The sequence below is a fragment of the Tasmannia lanceolata genome, unplaced genomic scaffold (genome assembly GCF_043159265.1).
Source record: "Tasmannia lanceolata isolate RefF3 unplaced genomic scaffold, GAP_Taslan_0.1 ptg000018l, whole genome shotgun sequence".
Lineage (NCBI taxonomy): Eukaryota > Viridiplantae > Streptophyta > Magnoliopsida > Canellales > Winteraceae > Tasmannia > Tasmannia lanceolata.
Window position 1 is genome coordinate 67,657,438 of NW_027518695.1, and position 16,328 is coordinate 67,673,765.

Genomic DNA, 16,328 nt, shown 5'->3' on the forward strand with positions numbered 1-16,328 from the left:
AGAGTATTCAGATGGCTCCCATCGAGGCTCTTTATGGTCGTGCTTGCAGATCACCATTGTGTTGGGTTGAAGTTGGTGAGAGGCAGTTGCTTGGGCCGAAATTGGTGGAAGAAACTTCTGAGAAAGTAACTTTGATCAGAGAGAGGTTAAAGGCAGCTCAGAGTAGGCAGAAGAGCTATGCCGATCAACGGCGTAGAGAGCTCGAGTTCGCTTAAGGAGATATGGTTTTTGTTAAAATCTCGCCATTCAAAGCGGTTATGCGGTTCGGCAGGAAGGGTAAGTTGAGCCCTCGTTACATCGGGCCTTATCGCATCTCTAGGCGAGTTGGATCTCGAGCTTCTGAGTTGGATTTACCTCCAAACCTTGAGCGGATGCATAACGTATTTCATGTATCCATGCTCCGTCTTTATCATCCCGGCCCTTCTCATGTGCTGAAGGAGGACGAGGTGGAGCTTCAGGGTGATTGGTCCTTTTCGGAGGGACCCGTGCGCATTATAGAGCGCAAGGAAAGAGTTTTGCGGAACAAGTCGATTCCCCTTGTCAGAGTACTTTGGCGTCACCATGGCGTCGAGGAGGCTACTTGGGAGCGAGAATCCGATATTCAGAAAAATTTTCCAGAAGTTATTTGAAGGTACGCCTTTGGTTAATTAGTGATACCGTTTATGTTTTACAATCATTGCTAGGCAGTACCAAATCAAGATTTGTTGTGTAACCCTGGAAGTAATTATTTTTATCAAAGAGTTGCGAGAGGAATTTCGGGGACGAAATCCTTTTAAGGGGGGTAGAATGTAATGACCACTTATTTCCTATATAATCTATATATTTTGTTTGGTTAAGTGAGACCACTTAAATACATCTTTTAATCCCTAGACCAAAATTAAAACCCAATTTAGAGATAAAAATAGGGGTATATAAGTAAAGATGTAAAGGAGATTAAATATGGATTTCTTTGCAAGATTTTTTTAAGATTTAAAATCTCCCCATATTTTCAGGGCCGTACGCATCTCCCAATAGGGGAGTGTACGTTTGCTATGGTGGACCACAATTGGGGGTGCTTTTATCAAAAAAAAAATAAGGGAAGGATTTATATTGTGTTTCTTTTATTAACTAAGATAGAATTTAAAAGAGACCAAACTAAATTGGAAACTTGCAATCTATTAGAGTTTAACTAGGAGACAACTAACTAAAAATATACATACATATAATCTAGGGCATAAAAATCCAACCGTGTGACTTTCATGCCAAAAAAAAAAATCTCACAGCAGCAGTAGCTTAAAAAAAAATAAAAATAAAAGAGGGAGTAAAGATTAGACGAAAGAGACCATCAGCCCTTCTTTTCTTCAACCTTCATCCTTCTTCTACAGCAAGTAAGTAGTCTTGTTTTAAATTCCTGGATTTCCACATCTCATGTATCACAAATACCATGCCCAGATTTATACTTAATAAAATTCGTTTTACACATACACCACCCAAATCAAATAAGAAAATAAACCCCAAATTTATCTTCCTCTGATTTAGTGCCCAAGGTACATTCAATAAAATACCCAAAACCCCACATCACCATGAATCAGACCTATTCGAACCTCTTCCATATCTTCACATCTAAATCGGCTGTAATCCCAAAACCTGTAAATCAAGGAAATATTTAAGATGGAAGACAAATAGAATGAACATACAGGGAAAAAGATAATGGAATATACTTAGGGAAAGTGATATATCCGGCCCTTTTTCCTCCTTGGGCAGCCCTGTAAAGGAATAACAAGTTTATCTCTTTTACTACAAGGGGGCTGCCTCGGGTAACTTATAGGGGGGAGTAATATATCTTTTCAAAAAAAAAGAAAGACAGGGAGGCTGCTGATGTGGGCGTTCCCATGTTTGGCAGCATATCTTTCTTATTTTATGCAGCAGATTTAACACTCAATATTTTGATAACCGCACATCATCAACCTGTCTTTTTCTTAATTCTATCGCACAAACCTGCCGGTTTTGAACACACCCATGTTTTGATAAATACACACCAACAATTTGTTTTTTTTCTGGTATAACAGGTGGTTGATTTTAAATACTACATGTTTTGATAACCACACAAAAATAACTTGTCTTTTCTTAGGATAGTGTAGCAAACGGCTGATTTTAATACTCCAAAATCTTGTAAAATACACAGACTCAGTTTGCCTTTCTTGATTGATGAACAGTTGCTGATTTTCAGCCCAATAACATTTAAATACCTGCACAAATTAAGATTTGTCTTGTCCTATTTTCATGCGAAAACCTTCACATGCAAGGTAGTCACAATTGTGTTTTGTCATATTTCACTTCACGAACAGACCTTCACTTGAGAAATAAATGTATTTAGGCATGTTCTTCACAAGAAGGTCTATTCGTATACTTAACACTCTTAAAAATACCATTTTATAGGAGTAAGGAAAATAATGAAAGGCTTCACAAAGCAATCTTAAGATAAAATGGTAAGCTTATGAGGAACTCAGAATAATGGTATTTGTGTGGCCTTACTTCCAGGTTGATCATTCCCTATTCTTGTTGGGACTTTTCGGTTTCTATCTTCACTCAGAATTTGAAAAGGCATGTGACAGCTAGACCTTGTGTTGTAATGGTTTCAATATAACTTGTTTCATGCAAAGTAATCTTACGTATACTATTTTCTTTGTGATAACTGTATAGCTCATTATACTTGTTTACTTGAAATGAAATAAATAAGAAAGTGTTTCTAACCATTATGTGAAAGGATGCAGGAAAAGAAGGCAAAGGTAACGTACCTTAAAATCCCTAATTGCAGATCCTACATGGGGGAGAGTGAAGGGGAAATTAAGGGTGTGGTGGTATCATCCTGGGACCTAAGGTCCAAAGGCCAACGCGAGAAGCGTGTACAGCCTTTCGTTGGCAAACCATCCAAAGGGATAGTATCCCCGAAACGGCTCGATATTAAATGCGAGACCGAAATCCGAGTCCATAACGCCACTACCTTTGGACAGGGGTAGTGGGTAGTAGTGCGGCAATGACGCCGGCAAAAATGAGAAAGTCAGAAAAGAACTGACAGAAAAGTAAACTGGAGAAAAGCCGGATGTACCTAGGGAAAGTGCTGTCTCATTTTACATATTCGATGCACACATAACATATCATTCATTCATGTTTATACTGATATACATGGCGTAGTTTTATTCTTCAGTTATTTATTATTGCTTCTAGATGATTGCTAAGGATCTGAATTATTATTGCATGCCCTTTTATATTGTTCATTTTACTCCGCTCGGTCTCTGGAGGACCCTGCTCTAACGTTGTTTCCTCCACCACAGGGGTTGAGGCGTTAGATGGCGGAGCGTTTGCAAACGAAGAAACCATGGGATAAAGGATCGTGTGATCGGAGAGTTCGCTTCATGGATTATTGCGCTATGACGTCTTGCGTCATTTTCTATTTTTATTTTGTCGGGACTTTCTTTAGTTTGAACTTTAGTGATTAAAACTTTACTTTTCATCTGGAGTATGAGTATTGAAAGGACCTCTTGTTATGGTAGACTTATTTAATTTGGAATAAGATTTTTGTCGTGGTTGTTGATTATCTTAAAAAAAAAAAAAAATTCCATGATTTTTGCGTTGTTCTTTTGCTCGTAGCGACTTGACGGAATCGGGTCGTTACAGTTAGACTATGCTTAGAGTAGTGCTTTATTATGTACTGAGCTTTTCAGCTGACTGTGGTTATTTAACATTTTTCAGGTCTTGGCCCTCGTGAGGTTAACGATGAACAAAACACTTAGCTGGGATTTGGATTTTGGCTCAGAAGACTAATTTAGTTTATTTGTTTTCCGTTTATTAAGAAGTGAGTACTTTGAATAAGATGTAAAGACCATATTATTTATTTCCTTTTGCTCTTTGGGGAGAGATGAGATTTGATTTGACTCTAATGGGTCTGCATTAATTGAACTTTGATATTTTAGTTATGAATTGCCAAGTTATTTTGTTATTGCTTTGTAGCCTTGTACATTTGTGGGATTCGTCTTGCAGGTGTACAACGCTGTCATGTCTTACACCCATGGTGGGGTTTGGGGCGTGACAAGATTTCTCACATTTGCAGCGCTTTTTGTGGTGTGATTTGGATCCTGATCAAATTTTTTGATTTCCAAATTAGCGATTGACAGTGAAAAAAATCAGATTTCCATATACGCTGTGGAAATAAGTAATTGAAAATCCATAAATCTGGCAGTTTCCTTCACCCTCTTTGCTCCTCAACCTCTCCTCTCCAGTAGGAATTACCCCCTTCCCTCTTAGTCTCCCTCAACATGAGCTGGCGGATCTGTTCATTTTGTATTCAAAACTCAATTCCAAATCCAAATACAAAATATGAGGTATCCAAACGGGCCCTAATGGAAGTTAGTTGATTCATGCATGAGCACATACATTAATGAGATAATAGTGTCAATCCTTTGCCATGTCATCAAGAGCGCCGATGTTCCACCACATCAGTTGGTGACTTGGCATGGGAAAGTCATCAATTGGACCCCACATAAGGATGTGGACAAGTGATATAGTGGCACGGTGGGAGATATAATTCTGAAACAGTTTTTCAACCATAGCAAAAGAACAGCCCTACACATTACATTGATGTTCGGAATAGCAATATACTTGCAGAAATCCCCTGATTAAGAGGAGAAAACCCCCTGCCACAGAAGCCCATCCTGGAAGTAGATCCGTGCCAGATCCTCAGTTTTCATTCTTGTGTTTGCAATTTGATATAATTCCATTAAGAACCTTCAAGTTGTTGGACTGAGTACCCACATAGGTGGTCTTCCTTGAATTAGAAGATTTGTATCATATTTTCTTTGTTTTTGTTTTATGAGAGATTTTAGGATCTCATTGATTCCACATATGTAAAAGAGGGTTATTTGCAAAAAGGAAACTAAGCAAGTTCCTTGACACATTTCTCTCCAAGAAAAGAACATAGGAAGTTCCTCCCCCTCTAAGTGCTCATCTCCTCTTATATTTTTCTGTCTTTTTTTTTGGTACCATCACAGTTAAAAGAATTTGAGAACACATCATTTCAGTCCCACATTGAAATTGTAAGGGGGAAGAAATTGGAATATAAACATAATAAAGAGCACCCATAAACAATGATACTTTATATCACATAACACAGATAATCAAATATTACATAATACAATATATGGGAAGCCATTCTTTCCCATTAACCCATATTGTATCCTCTTTTGTACATAAAGGAATAAAAAAAGATATTGAGAGCTGCTTATCTCAAACAAATCCATACTCCATACAAACATTGCTACTTCTCGCGGCGGGGAACGATCATTTCGCCAGTTCCTTTGACAACAAATACCGAAAAGCAAAGTTGTGAGGTACCCATTCAATACTTTTTCGAGGTTTCCCTTGCTGACACTGCTGCATGGACTTTCGTAGAGTTTCGGGCAGATGGTGTTGGATCATTTCTAGCAGAGTCCCTGAACTCAAACTCGAATCTTTTGCAAAGGAATCTATAATCTTTGGTAAAAGGAATTTTTGTTCTTTGCGAATGATAATTGTCGCTTGAATGTACTCTTCTTTTGCTGCTTCCAGCTCTTGGAACACTCTCTTGGCCGTGTATACATGGAGCTGAAGACCAAAAAGACAGCACATGATGTAGAAATATACAGTGCAGTAATTGGGCAAAACTACAGTAAGCTATGATTTAATTAGCACCTCTATTTATATTTTTATTTTATTTTTATTTTTTTGGTTGGGTGGGGCGGGGGGATCTCTGTAATTCCAAAAATTGGTTTCTGTTTAAGTTTCTGAAAAGTGAATCAGCTACAGTAGTGGAGATGGGGATCTTCCTTCTTATCTCTCTTTTTCTCTTTCTCCCTTAGGATAGCTGTCACACCCCAAGCCTCTCGCTCGTGCTCTCTTGCCGTCCTTCCACAAGAGAAAACCCACTCTCTTTTGGTATTTAGGTTTTCCCCAAAACCTAAAAAGGTAGCTTTCCTTTTTGCCTCTTGCCTTCCCACCCAAAAGCAAGCTACGGTGGGTGGGAAATAAGGCAACTTTCCAACATGTTGTATGCAAGTTCAGATACTTGCTGTTTATCAGAACTCGACCAGATCAACTCGGTTTGGCCATGGCCCAAACACCGAGTACAGACTCTGATAGATAAGAAAAAGCAACTAGTTGAGCTTGGAAATGTAGAGGCCAATTTCATTGTTTAAATTGACTTTTGGAAGATTGGACTAACAGGGCTGTTGTATACCAGATAAGGAATACAGCAACATGCAACACATATAATACATTAACTTATTTATGGTTTTTATAAGAAAACTGAACTAGGTACTGGATAAATTCAGCATCTCTAGGGGTACGAAATAAAGAGTGGGTAGAGGAGCTGGTACAAAAATAAAGGTTGGTAGGGCCGTAGAGGGTCTCCAAGATTATGTTCCGGTTGCTAATTCAAAATACAGGTTGATTAGTTGCTTAGTCTGTAAGATTAGGCCATTTCAGCAAATTCTCGGAACAAGACAAATTTTCATGCAGTTAAAACATGATTCAAAAATTGGTGAGTAGACATAAGAAAAGAAATGATATGAAATAAGAGAAATTATTTTATGAGTGTACTCGTTTGAAGTGAGAGACACATCAGTTTTAGAAGTGTACCACAGGATCAGAAAAGCTTCCCGAACAAAGCGCAAAATGTAAAAGAGGTTCAGGATCCTCAATAGCATATGACTGCAGGTTATCTCCAGATTTGAACTTCAACCTCGGGAAGAAGAATGTTCGAAGCCACTACAAGAAAAAATAAGGCATCATTGGCTGATTAAAATTATGCATTTATATTGTAAGTTTATACAGAATGCATTAATATGAAAGCTCATTAGTAGAAAGACGTAATATAGCAATGCATCAGAAGTAAACTGACAAAAAGGGGCATGCCGTTACTGACAACCAAGAAGCAGTACTTTCAGCAGAACAAAGACCAAAGAGTACAAGGCAGATTGCTCTGGATAGCTGATTTTCTATAACATGGTATTGTCCAGAGAAAATATTTGTTCCTATTTGCTTTGAAATAGATATGTCAATATTGCTTCCTGAGATGAAATCTGATGAAGAAAATTTGTAGCTTGAGGAAGTTTGTTAAGATACAAAAAAAAAGATTGTGGTGGGCATGTTCCATAGTTTATCACTTTATCTCATGTTTCTTTCATATTTGGTAGATGGTGACATAAACCAACATCCATGCCAGCATGCCCCATTATGAACAGCGAATACTTGTCATTCTACAAACCCATGCAGTAAAAATCGTACTATTCACGATTTGAATCACGATTTGAATCGAATCGAGGGTTAAACAATTCAAATCGGAAGGAAGAATCGTTTTTCGTAAAAATCGTATGATTCAATTACGATTCCATGTTGGATCTTTTGATTTTTATGATTCTTTTTTGTTCGCTTAATATTTGTGGTGGGCCCTTTGCGATTAGAAATAAATCGTATATGAACTCCACGTCCCAACTTATAACCTAAAAACAAGTGTAGAAAACCCTAACTCTATTCTTCTTCTCCTTCTTTTTCTCCTTTTCTTTGCTCCCCCTCCTAATCCTTCCTACTTCTACCAATACCTTCCGCATGTTTGGATTACTAATCATGGAATTATATATTTAAATTAGATAAAAGCGTTCCTGCCCTGCAGCGCAGGGAGCTTAACTGCGCTTTAGTGGTTTATAAAGCCTCCCATTGGCTCGTATAGCGGGTCCACAAGAAAGGGACCAATGGGAGGCTTTATAAACCACTAAAGCGCAGTTAAGCTCCCAACGCTGCAACGCAAGAACGCTTTTCTCTTTAATTTAATAGTTTTGAATAAAATATAGATAATTACTTCAATTTATTCTTATTTTTGACTTTTTTATATTTTTAACAATTTTCTAGTTTTTATATATAAATCTGGAAAAAATATTACAATTTACAATCCGATTTACGATTCGGTACGATTCAAGCCCTGTTACGATTTACGATTCAATTCTGATTTTCAGAACCTTGCTACAAACCATGTAAAAATGGCACTAGTTGAGAAGAATATATTAGTGAAGTGCGGACATGTCAAGAGAGGAACACTTATGAATTTATGATCAACTAAGTGAATATGCTTTGTTCTTGAATCTCATATGCATTCAAGGTATTGGGATGCTCCCAGTAACTGCACCAAGGAAATCACTATGGCCACAAATACGGAAAGAGAAAACTATGCCTAAATCGCTTAGTCGCTTAGTATATCATGAACATAATCATCCATAAGGTATAACTAGTTGAATAGGTATTGAAAATTCAGATAAAATAAAATCACAGGCTCAGACTAAAGCGATTGGAATTTTTGAAGATGAGGGCTAATGCATTTAGCTTCTTTTGATTTTGTTTCCTTGTTTCGGCACGTGGGGTGATATGTGAAGGCAGTGAAAATTTCTCAGGAAACCAAAAGGAAAAGTAAGAACAAGAGAATGCCACTGTGCACCCCACAATAGTAGAGGCAAACTCATTTTAACTCTTTGTGAGCCCTCAAGGGCCTAATGTATGCAGTTTATGTAAATCCAAAGAACTACAATATATTTGCTTCCATCGCATTAGCACATAGTTTCAAACGTAGCTGTGGAGTCCACAAGGATGGCCGAAAACAAAAGAGATTGGAAAAAGAAAAGAAATTGGTAGCAGAAAGTCTAGTCACAATAGAAAAACCAATACCCTTAATCATGCTATTGAGCTAATGGGCATGTACACGTCACCTCAATCACATATGATATCTGACCATCAAGTAAGAAACAACACAGGTGCAATTTGGTCGTTGATTTCTCCTAATGCTGGTTGGAGGAGCAGCTTCAAATTAAGTCTTATATTTCACTATTTTCTCACAAGAAAACAGCAGCGCTATGCACGAGCATTATTCATGAGAAAATTACGTGCTTTTATGACTAAATTTTTACGTGGTAAAAATAGAGCCAGAGTTTAAAAATGTAGGTATCTAATAGCTAAAAAGAAATTTACATCTATAAGGTATTTAATAGCCATAGAAAAATTTACACGTATAAGATATATAATAGCTAAAAAGATATTTACATTTACAAGGTAGTAAATAGTTTAGTAAACCTTTACACTTACAAGGGATTTAATAGTCTAGTAAAATTGAGATTTATAAGGGTCTAAAAAACCTCAGGGGCCTACCAAGTTTTCCTATTATATATATATATGTAAGGAAATGATTTTAGCACTACTTTTTTGATAGGTCGCGAAAGTAGGATGTTTTTTTTTGTTTTTAATTGGCGTTGTCAGAGCTTTTCTGGGAACTGTAAATTACCTTTTGACAACCCTTTAAACACTAAAAGACAAGAAGCTTTCGCCACCTATCAAAACAGTGGAGTGCTAAAATCATCTCCCTATATATATATATATATATATATATATATATATATATATATATATATATTATAGATTACATTGATAAGGTATTTAATAGTAAAGGAAAATGCTTTTAATGGTTATAGAGAAATTTACACACATATGATATATGATAGCAAAAAATAAATTTTTATTTGTAGGGTATTTAATAGTTAAAACGAAACTTTACATTTATAAGGTTTTAAAAAACCTAGGGTATACTATAGATCATAGTTGCCAGAATGGAAGTGAGTGCAAGAAGCGATGCGGGAAGCGAAAAGCTCTAAAGAAAGTAAGGAGAAAATATTTGATAAGCGTCATTGAAAGTCAACATGGAGCATGTAAGAAGCTTCATTGGAAGCGAACAAGAAGTACATAGAAAGAGTAGGATTGCAATACGTTAGGGAGGAATGGTTAATATAGGTAAGGATTACGAGTAGAAAAGAAGACTTCATGACTAATTAAAATTACAAGTTTTAGAAATTTACAATGTCACATGTTTTATTCATGTATATTTAGTGCCAGGCTTTTGGAAAAAGATCCGCACAATTTTCATTTGAAACTGAATCAGTTTTCAAGTTGTAAATGTAATTTTGAATACGCTCCTTCGGAATTATCAAAAGGAAAAAATATTCAAAGTTTCACAAGTTTTATTCATGTATATTTAATGCCAGGGCTTTTGGAAAAAGATCCGCACAATTTTCATTCAAAACTTAAGATCAGTTTTCAAGTTGTAAATGCATTTTTTTTAAATACGCTCCTACAGCATTATCAAAAGGAAAAAAATATTCATTTCGGAAGAAATAATTACCTAAATAGGAAGCGTACTCTTAATTAAGAGAAACATGTGGAAAGAGTAAGGGAAGCGCGCTTCCCCTAAATTTGGGAAGCGAGAAGAACTTAGCTTCCTAAGCGAGTTTCTGGAGAAGAGAGCTTCCCATCCTCCTCAATGTTTAAAAATACGGATGCGGTAAGGAACACGGCCAAAGAAAAATCCTTGTTGACTCGGCACGGACGTGGCCAAGAATGCGGCTGGCGTGGCTGAGTACTCTGTTGACGCGGTCATAACCATGGTTTTACGTTTCGGTCGAAATATTTCGGTTTCGTTGGAAAACGAAACGAAATCCACATTGAGTAGGAAAAGTAACAAACTCTGCCGAAACATTTCGGAAATTTCGGTGAAACGTTTCGGTGAAATACAAAATTTCACCCGAAATTTCGGTGAAATTTTTACAAGATTTCGTCAGAAATTTCGTACCGAAACCAAAACCGAGATTTAAAACCCTGGTCATAACTCGGGAGAGTTAAAGGAGTTTTTATTGACTCTGTAGGGCAAAACGTAGAACACGGCGGCAAAATGCAAACGCGGCCAAGGGAAAACGGAGTCGACTCGAGGTAGTCCACGATGACATGGGGGGAATTTTAAAATTATGATCCTACTAGAAAGTTTCCGGTAACTATGGTAATAACATAGTATTTGATAATTTAAAAGAGAAATATCTGGGTGAATTGATCTTCAATTGTTTTTACTAAAGATGTCAATATAATACAAGATCAAGTGCATGGACAAGAATAAACAGTATATGTGGTACCTCAAACTCATATAACATATCATATGCCAGATGACTTATTGGAAATGCGTAACATGGGGAACACACCTGTCCAGGACGCTGAGTACGACATCCCAAAATAGAACTCTGAATTGTGTCTGCACTAACAGTGCGACCTCCCACATTATATGCAGCCTGAAACAAACAAGGGAAGCAAATAAAGTTTCATATCCATAAAACTAAGAAATTTCTTCCTAAACACCAACTGATGAAGCTATGTTAACCTTAAGGAGTAACGACCCTCTTTTTAGATTGTTTCGTGGAATCCCATACGCCAAATATGCCTGCAGAATCCACCAAAAGCAAATGAGTGATGAACTGAGATCCTTTGGAAAGAGAAATGTGACAGAAAAGAGAACACAGTGGAATTAAGGCCCTGTTCGTTTGAGATTATGCCAACCGATGGTGAGTCCAAAACCAATTATTGGACTCAAAATTAAACATAAATTTGAGTCAAATAATTGGTTTTGAGCTTCATTGGTTTGCATAATTTTAAAGGAACAGGGCATAAGACTCAATTATTACATGCATCACCAACGCATTGTGGATGTTGATCCAAAAAGCAAGCTTCTCCTTGTTCTTCATTCTTCTCAGATCAACTTTCTCCAATCGCTGAATAAGTGACCTGCAACACAACCACTTTGAGGATGAGATGCATATTCTGAAAGGAGGTGCCTCGAAGATGGAAGTGAGGTCTACAAGGATGGGAGACAAAAGTATAGATTCAAAGCAGTGTTTAAAAATGTGGATGCGGTGCGCAACGCGGCCGAAGAAAATCCTAGTCGACTTCGCACGACGCGGTCGAGTACTTAGTTGATGCTGTCATAATTCGGGAGAGTCAAAGAAGTTTTTATTGACTTCATAGGGCAAAATGCAGAATGCGGTGAAGGTAAAAAGAAGTCAACTCAAGGGAGTCCACGATGATGTGGGGGAGTTTTAAAACGATCAAAGCACAAATGCGGGTCAAAATGCAGCCAGAGCAAATCCTAGTTGACTCGGTTGAGTACTCGGTTGACATGGCTGAGTACTCTGTTGATGCGATCATAACTCAGGAGGGTGCAAGGAGTTTTTATTAACTTTGTAGGGCAAAATGCAGCCTTAGACAAGAACACAGCCAAGGTAAAAGGGAGTTGACTTGGGAGAGTCCATGATAATGCGGGGGAGTTTTGAAACTATGGTATATACAATATTGATACAATACTCACTAGGTAATATGGAAGTTCTCGAAAAAGTAAATGATAGATTCATACACTACCAATACCAAAAACAATTCCTGAGTCATAGAACTCACTTGAAATTCTGTAGCATGTGTTCAACATCACCGAGTCTTTGGCTATCCCTACAAATCCAAGGAACTTCTACCATTGCACTGTAAGGCCCACTGAACTCTCTTACCCCTTCAACTTGTAAAGGGTTTTCTAACTGTGCTTCAAAAGAAAAATCTTTCCTGAAGTGAGGGCTCCACATATCACCATGGTCCACTGGATAAAATTCACTTGTTGATGATAAGGATGAGCTTGGAGAAGAGGACATGCCATGATACACCAGAGAGGGTTCTGCAAGTTTGCAATATATAGAGGCCATGCATCTAACCACATTTTCTGAAAGTCTATTGGGTGTCTCGGGAACGTGATCGGCAATTTGGGTACCGAGATGATCTGCTAAGCTGATCACATTTGTTGGTTCACTCTGTGCAGATAATCCAGCAAAAGAAGCCCTTAAAACACATTCATATTTTGGAAATAAAATGATTATCTATCACATATTAATTGAAGATGTTAAAGTATAAAAGATTAAATATCGCCATCTCCAAAGCTTAAGCTTTTGGAGTAATTGGTACTTTACAGAAGAAAATTCAGTTACCTCCATATATAAAGGTTGTGAATGACATGCTCTGAAAGATTTAGATAGTTTCTCCATTGGTGGGGAGGTTATAGCTGAGTAAACCGAACGGTGTGATAGTGAGGAATGGCAGCGGTGAACACCTTGATCAATTAGCTTATCTGTAATTCCAATGCTACTAGTTTCCCTTTTCGTCTTAACAATTGGAGTTGGAGGCAACATAAACTGATTAGATTGAACTCCTTTCTTTTCTCTCTTTGATGTGTGATCAATTCCATCAACTTTTAAAAATAGCCCTGCCTTGGAGATCAAAGGTGATCTTAACCTTTCATCAATGGTAGATGGAGATAAAGACGAAACTTGTTGGTCGAACGCTTTCCGATAAAGTGACAAAAGATATTGTTCCAAATACATGACTTCCAATTCCATTACTGCAATCTCCTTGATTAGTTCCTTGGTAGGCTGCTGAAAAGTAATTGTAAATTAATAAAGTGAAATTGACTATAAGTGGGGAACTAATCACAAAAAATAAAACAAGAGTGCTAACTATGCAAAATCCTAGTATGAATGTTTGAAAACAAGTAATGACCAAATTTTCTTTCTGGAGTCTAACCTCAAACAAACATAAGATGATAGAGATGATAAGGGTTTGATTGCTGTCCTCCAAGAGTTATGCAAACATTGACTCACCAAGAGATAAATAAAACCAACACCAATGAGTTGTGCTTGAACAAAAACTGAATTTTTTATTTCCACTTCACAAAATATGTTAAAAGTTATTATTTGATGATTATATTAACTGCATTAATCCTTCATTCAAGATATCTACGTAACTTCACAACCCTATATCCAATCAGTTTACATGGTGGTATTGTTAGCATCAGCCACATGCAAAATTGGAAGGAGTGGGCTACCTTGGAAATTGAATTTTCATTTGAATTATAATGGGAGGAATATCTATATCCCAATGCTTTTTCTAGAGCCTGGCGTACTGCAAACTGATCTTGTAAACGTCTTTCAAGGTCTAGAATCTGCATAAAACATTAAATATAATGAGGAATGATAACAAAAGTCCATGTTTGCAAGTTTGCAACAGGTTAAGGTGTACAAGAAGCGCGGAGTAGACATTTTAAATACACATTATGAATGGTAATTAGCCAATTCACTCATTATGAGGACATGAAACTAAAAAGTTATCAAGGAACCACTGAGGCCCTGTTTGTTTTGGATTTTGAGAATTGATTGAGTCTAATTTTGAGTCCAATAATCAGTTTTGGACTCAAAATTGATTATAAACATCCAAAATGAACAGGACCTAAGTGTGTTCTAAGGCCATACGAAAATTAGGTAAATAGCCTTGAAAGTTAGTAAATCTTCTTCATTGAGTGTATTCAGATCTCTACAATTTCACTTGCATACCTCTTGGTTCAAAGAACTTTGAAGCTCAGTTTTAGGGGATTGCTTATTCTCGATGTCAATATTGTCCTTGACTTTCCTCATATCCTTTCAACCAAAAGAATTCTAAAATCAAATACTTCTGAAAATACCTTAATAAAATCATTCAAAAGGAGATTAGTTCCAAACAACAGATTCAAGTTGTGAGTAACTGAAATGGTCACTAACAAAAACAGTACCCTAGAAAAGAAAAACACAAACAATAAACACCAGATACAACTATACAAGTAGTAAACAGTTCTCTTCAACAAAAATGGATAACCTAAAAGGTTGAACAGAAGCAACCTAAGTGCCATCCGTCCTTTACGACTATCTTAGTCTTCCTCTGTTAACTTACTCATTATTCAGCATTAAATCGCAGAAAAGAATGCAGCTACCAGCAACAAAATTCCATCATTAGGATAGCGAAAAAAATGCCAAAACTAAATACATTATCTAACCAATCTGCTACCAACCGGAAATAAAAATCCATCCAATCTTTTGATGCTATGTTGATGTTCATGATATATAGTGAAAAACAATCAAAATGTGTTTTTCAAAAACAATGTGGTGGGCCAAAAAGTAGGGTGCGAATGGGTCGAATCGAGTTGAGCTTTTGCTTAAAAAATGAATTGGAATCAACTCAAACCTGAACCAATTTTATTCCATTTCAAAAAAAAAAAAAAACATTAAAAATGTGTTTGTGTAGAAATTCCCTAGTCTTGCATTTGAGTATTAGTGATGCAGTAAGCTCTTAAAGAAGAAAGGCAGGAATCTTACCAGCTTAAGATGATGAAGAGAAAGAGGAGAAGTGCTCATTCCATCTCCATTGACTCTCTTATCAGGGTAACTGCCATTATAAAATAAAAATCAGGGGAATCTCAACAGCACATAAAGAACATAATGAAACATCAAATTCATATCTCTTTTTCCTTCAAAGGTGTCCTACTCTCCTACTTGATATAAACACAAACAAGATGAGATCCTATGTATCTATGAATGCACAAAGAAAAGGTCTTCTATAAAACCCAAAATTTCTGACTAAAGGATTCATTTTTGTTTCCATTTAGTTTTAGTTGTTAAAGGTCTGATTGTCATGTCTCTAAAGACCCACTTAAGAATTCTCTTCAATAGGCATAATAGACCTACTGAAACTAAGAAAAAATTAAAAGAAAAGGCCAGTTTTCAATAAGATTGGTTACCTCTTAGAGCGCTTGTGTCTTGAAAATATCTCCTCAGAACTCAATGGTTTCAAAGAAGAACCATGGCATTTGCTCACCTCAAATCCCATAGTTGGAAATAGTCTTAGACAGCACAGCTGAAATTTCAGGAAAACTTTTTATAAGAAACCAAAGGGTCTAAGGAGAATGACAGAAACAGAGCATAAACAGGACAGTAAACAAACAAAGACTTAATAAAGAAGAAAAGGAGAAGAAACACTTTTTGTATGAGAAAAAGATCACTCACCCAAATTGGGTGTCAAAAAGACCAAACCAAACAGCCCAATTCAATGTCAAACTGGGGCTCAGATTTCTCCAGCTCCAATCAAAATCTCATTTTTTAGTGTTCCTTGCAGTAACCAAAGCCAACCCACTACCACATGATGGTTGGGTCTATTAAGTGTCTGAAACAAACAGAACTAACAGTAGGAAGTTATATATATATATATATATATATATATATATATGAGAATACGGTTCCTGCGGGTGCCCTCAGGAAAGTTACCTGCGGTGATGAATTAAATAATAGCGGTGATGAATTAAATAATAGCGGTGGCGTGAGCTCATGTGCGCAAATGAATTAAATAATGTGAGAGTGCGTTCTATGAAAACAGTAGTGTTGATATTTTAATCTTTCTTATTTTATAATAATGTGCTACCAAGCTTCTCCTCTTGGCAAGTGGCAATGGTGGTGCAAAGATGCGCCAGATGGCAAATGGTGCTAGCAAAAAACGTAAAAACGTAATCATTAAAATTATGAAAAAAATACGAATAAAATATATAAGGTTATGACAATTACCGTAAT

The 16,328-nt window shown here is 36.7% G+C and overlaps 2 protein-coding genes across 4 annotated transcripts; one reads left to right on the forward strand and one right to left on the reverse strand.

Moving 5' to 3' along the window:
- Nucleotides 1-257: 257 nt before the first annotated feature.
- On the forward strand, nucleotides 258-629 carry LOC143850641 (uncharacterized). Its single transcript, XM_077359863.1, has one exon. It carries the CDS (start codon nucleotides 258-260, stop codon nucleotides 627-629), a length of 372 nt encoding a protein of 123 aa, XP_077215978.1.
- A 4,459-nt stretch (nucleotides 630-5,088) lies between these two features.
- LOC143850700 (uncharacterized) lies at nucleotides 5,089-15,918 on the reverse strand. 3 transcript variants are annotated; one of them, XM_077359925.1, is made up of 12 exons: nucleotides 15,771-15,918; nucleotides 15,506-15,621; nucleotides 15,084-15,153; nucleotides 14,289-14,372; nucleotides 13,784-13,900; nucleotides 12,891-13,331; nucleotides 12,319-12,716; nucleotides 11,553-11,652; nucleotides 11,252-11,311; nucleotides 11,076-11,162; nucleotides 6,652-6,780; nucleotides 5,089-5,619 (listed from the first exon to the last, which is right to left on the reverse strand). In XM_077359925.1, the coding sequence occupies exons 2-12, from the start codon at nucleotides 15,592-15,594 to the stop codon at nucleotides 5,317-5,319; spliced, it is 1,878 nt and encodes a 625-aa protein (XP_077216040.1). In that variant the 5' UTR covers nucleotides 15,595-15,621; nucleotides 15,771-15,918; the 3' UTR covers nucleotides 5,089-5,316. The 3 variants fall into 3 exon arrangements, with proteins under 3 accessions (XP_077216040.1, XP_077216038.1, XP_077216039.1); XM_077359923.1 differs by having other exon boundaries at nucleotides 12,891-13,334; XM_077359924.1 differs by lacking the exon at nucleotides 15,771-15,918 and having other exon boundaries at nucleotides 12,891-13,334; nucleotides 15,506-15,691.
- Between the last annotated feature and the right edge of the window lie 410 nt (nucleotides 15,919-16,328).

Excerpts from the sequence above, each read along its gene's own strand:
- LOC143850641 (XM_077359863.1), top strand. The coding sequence starts at position 258 with ATGCGGTTCGGCAGGAAGGGTAAGTTGAGCCCTCGTTACATCGGGCCT.
- LOC143850700 (XM_077359923.1), bottom strand. The coding sequence starts at position 15,594 with ATGGGATTTGAGGTGAGCAAATGCCATGGTTCTTCTTTGAAACCATTG. Across the intron at positions 15,154-15,505 it reads AGACACAAGCGCTCTAAGAG|TTACCCTGATAAGAGAGTCA; the intron begins GTAACCAATCTT and ends TTATAATGGCAG. Across the intron at positions 6,781-11,075 it reads GTACTCAGCGTCCTGGACAG|TGGCTTCGAACATTCTTCTT; the intron begins GTGTGTTCCCCA and ends TTTTTCTTGTAG.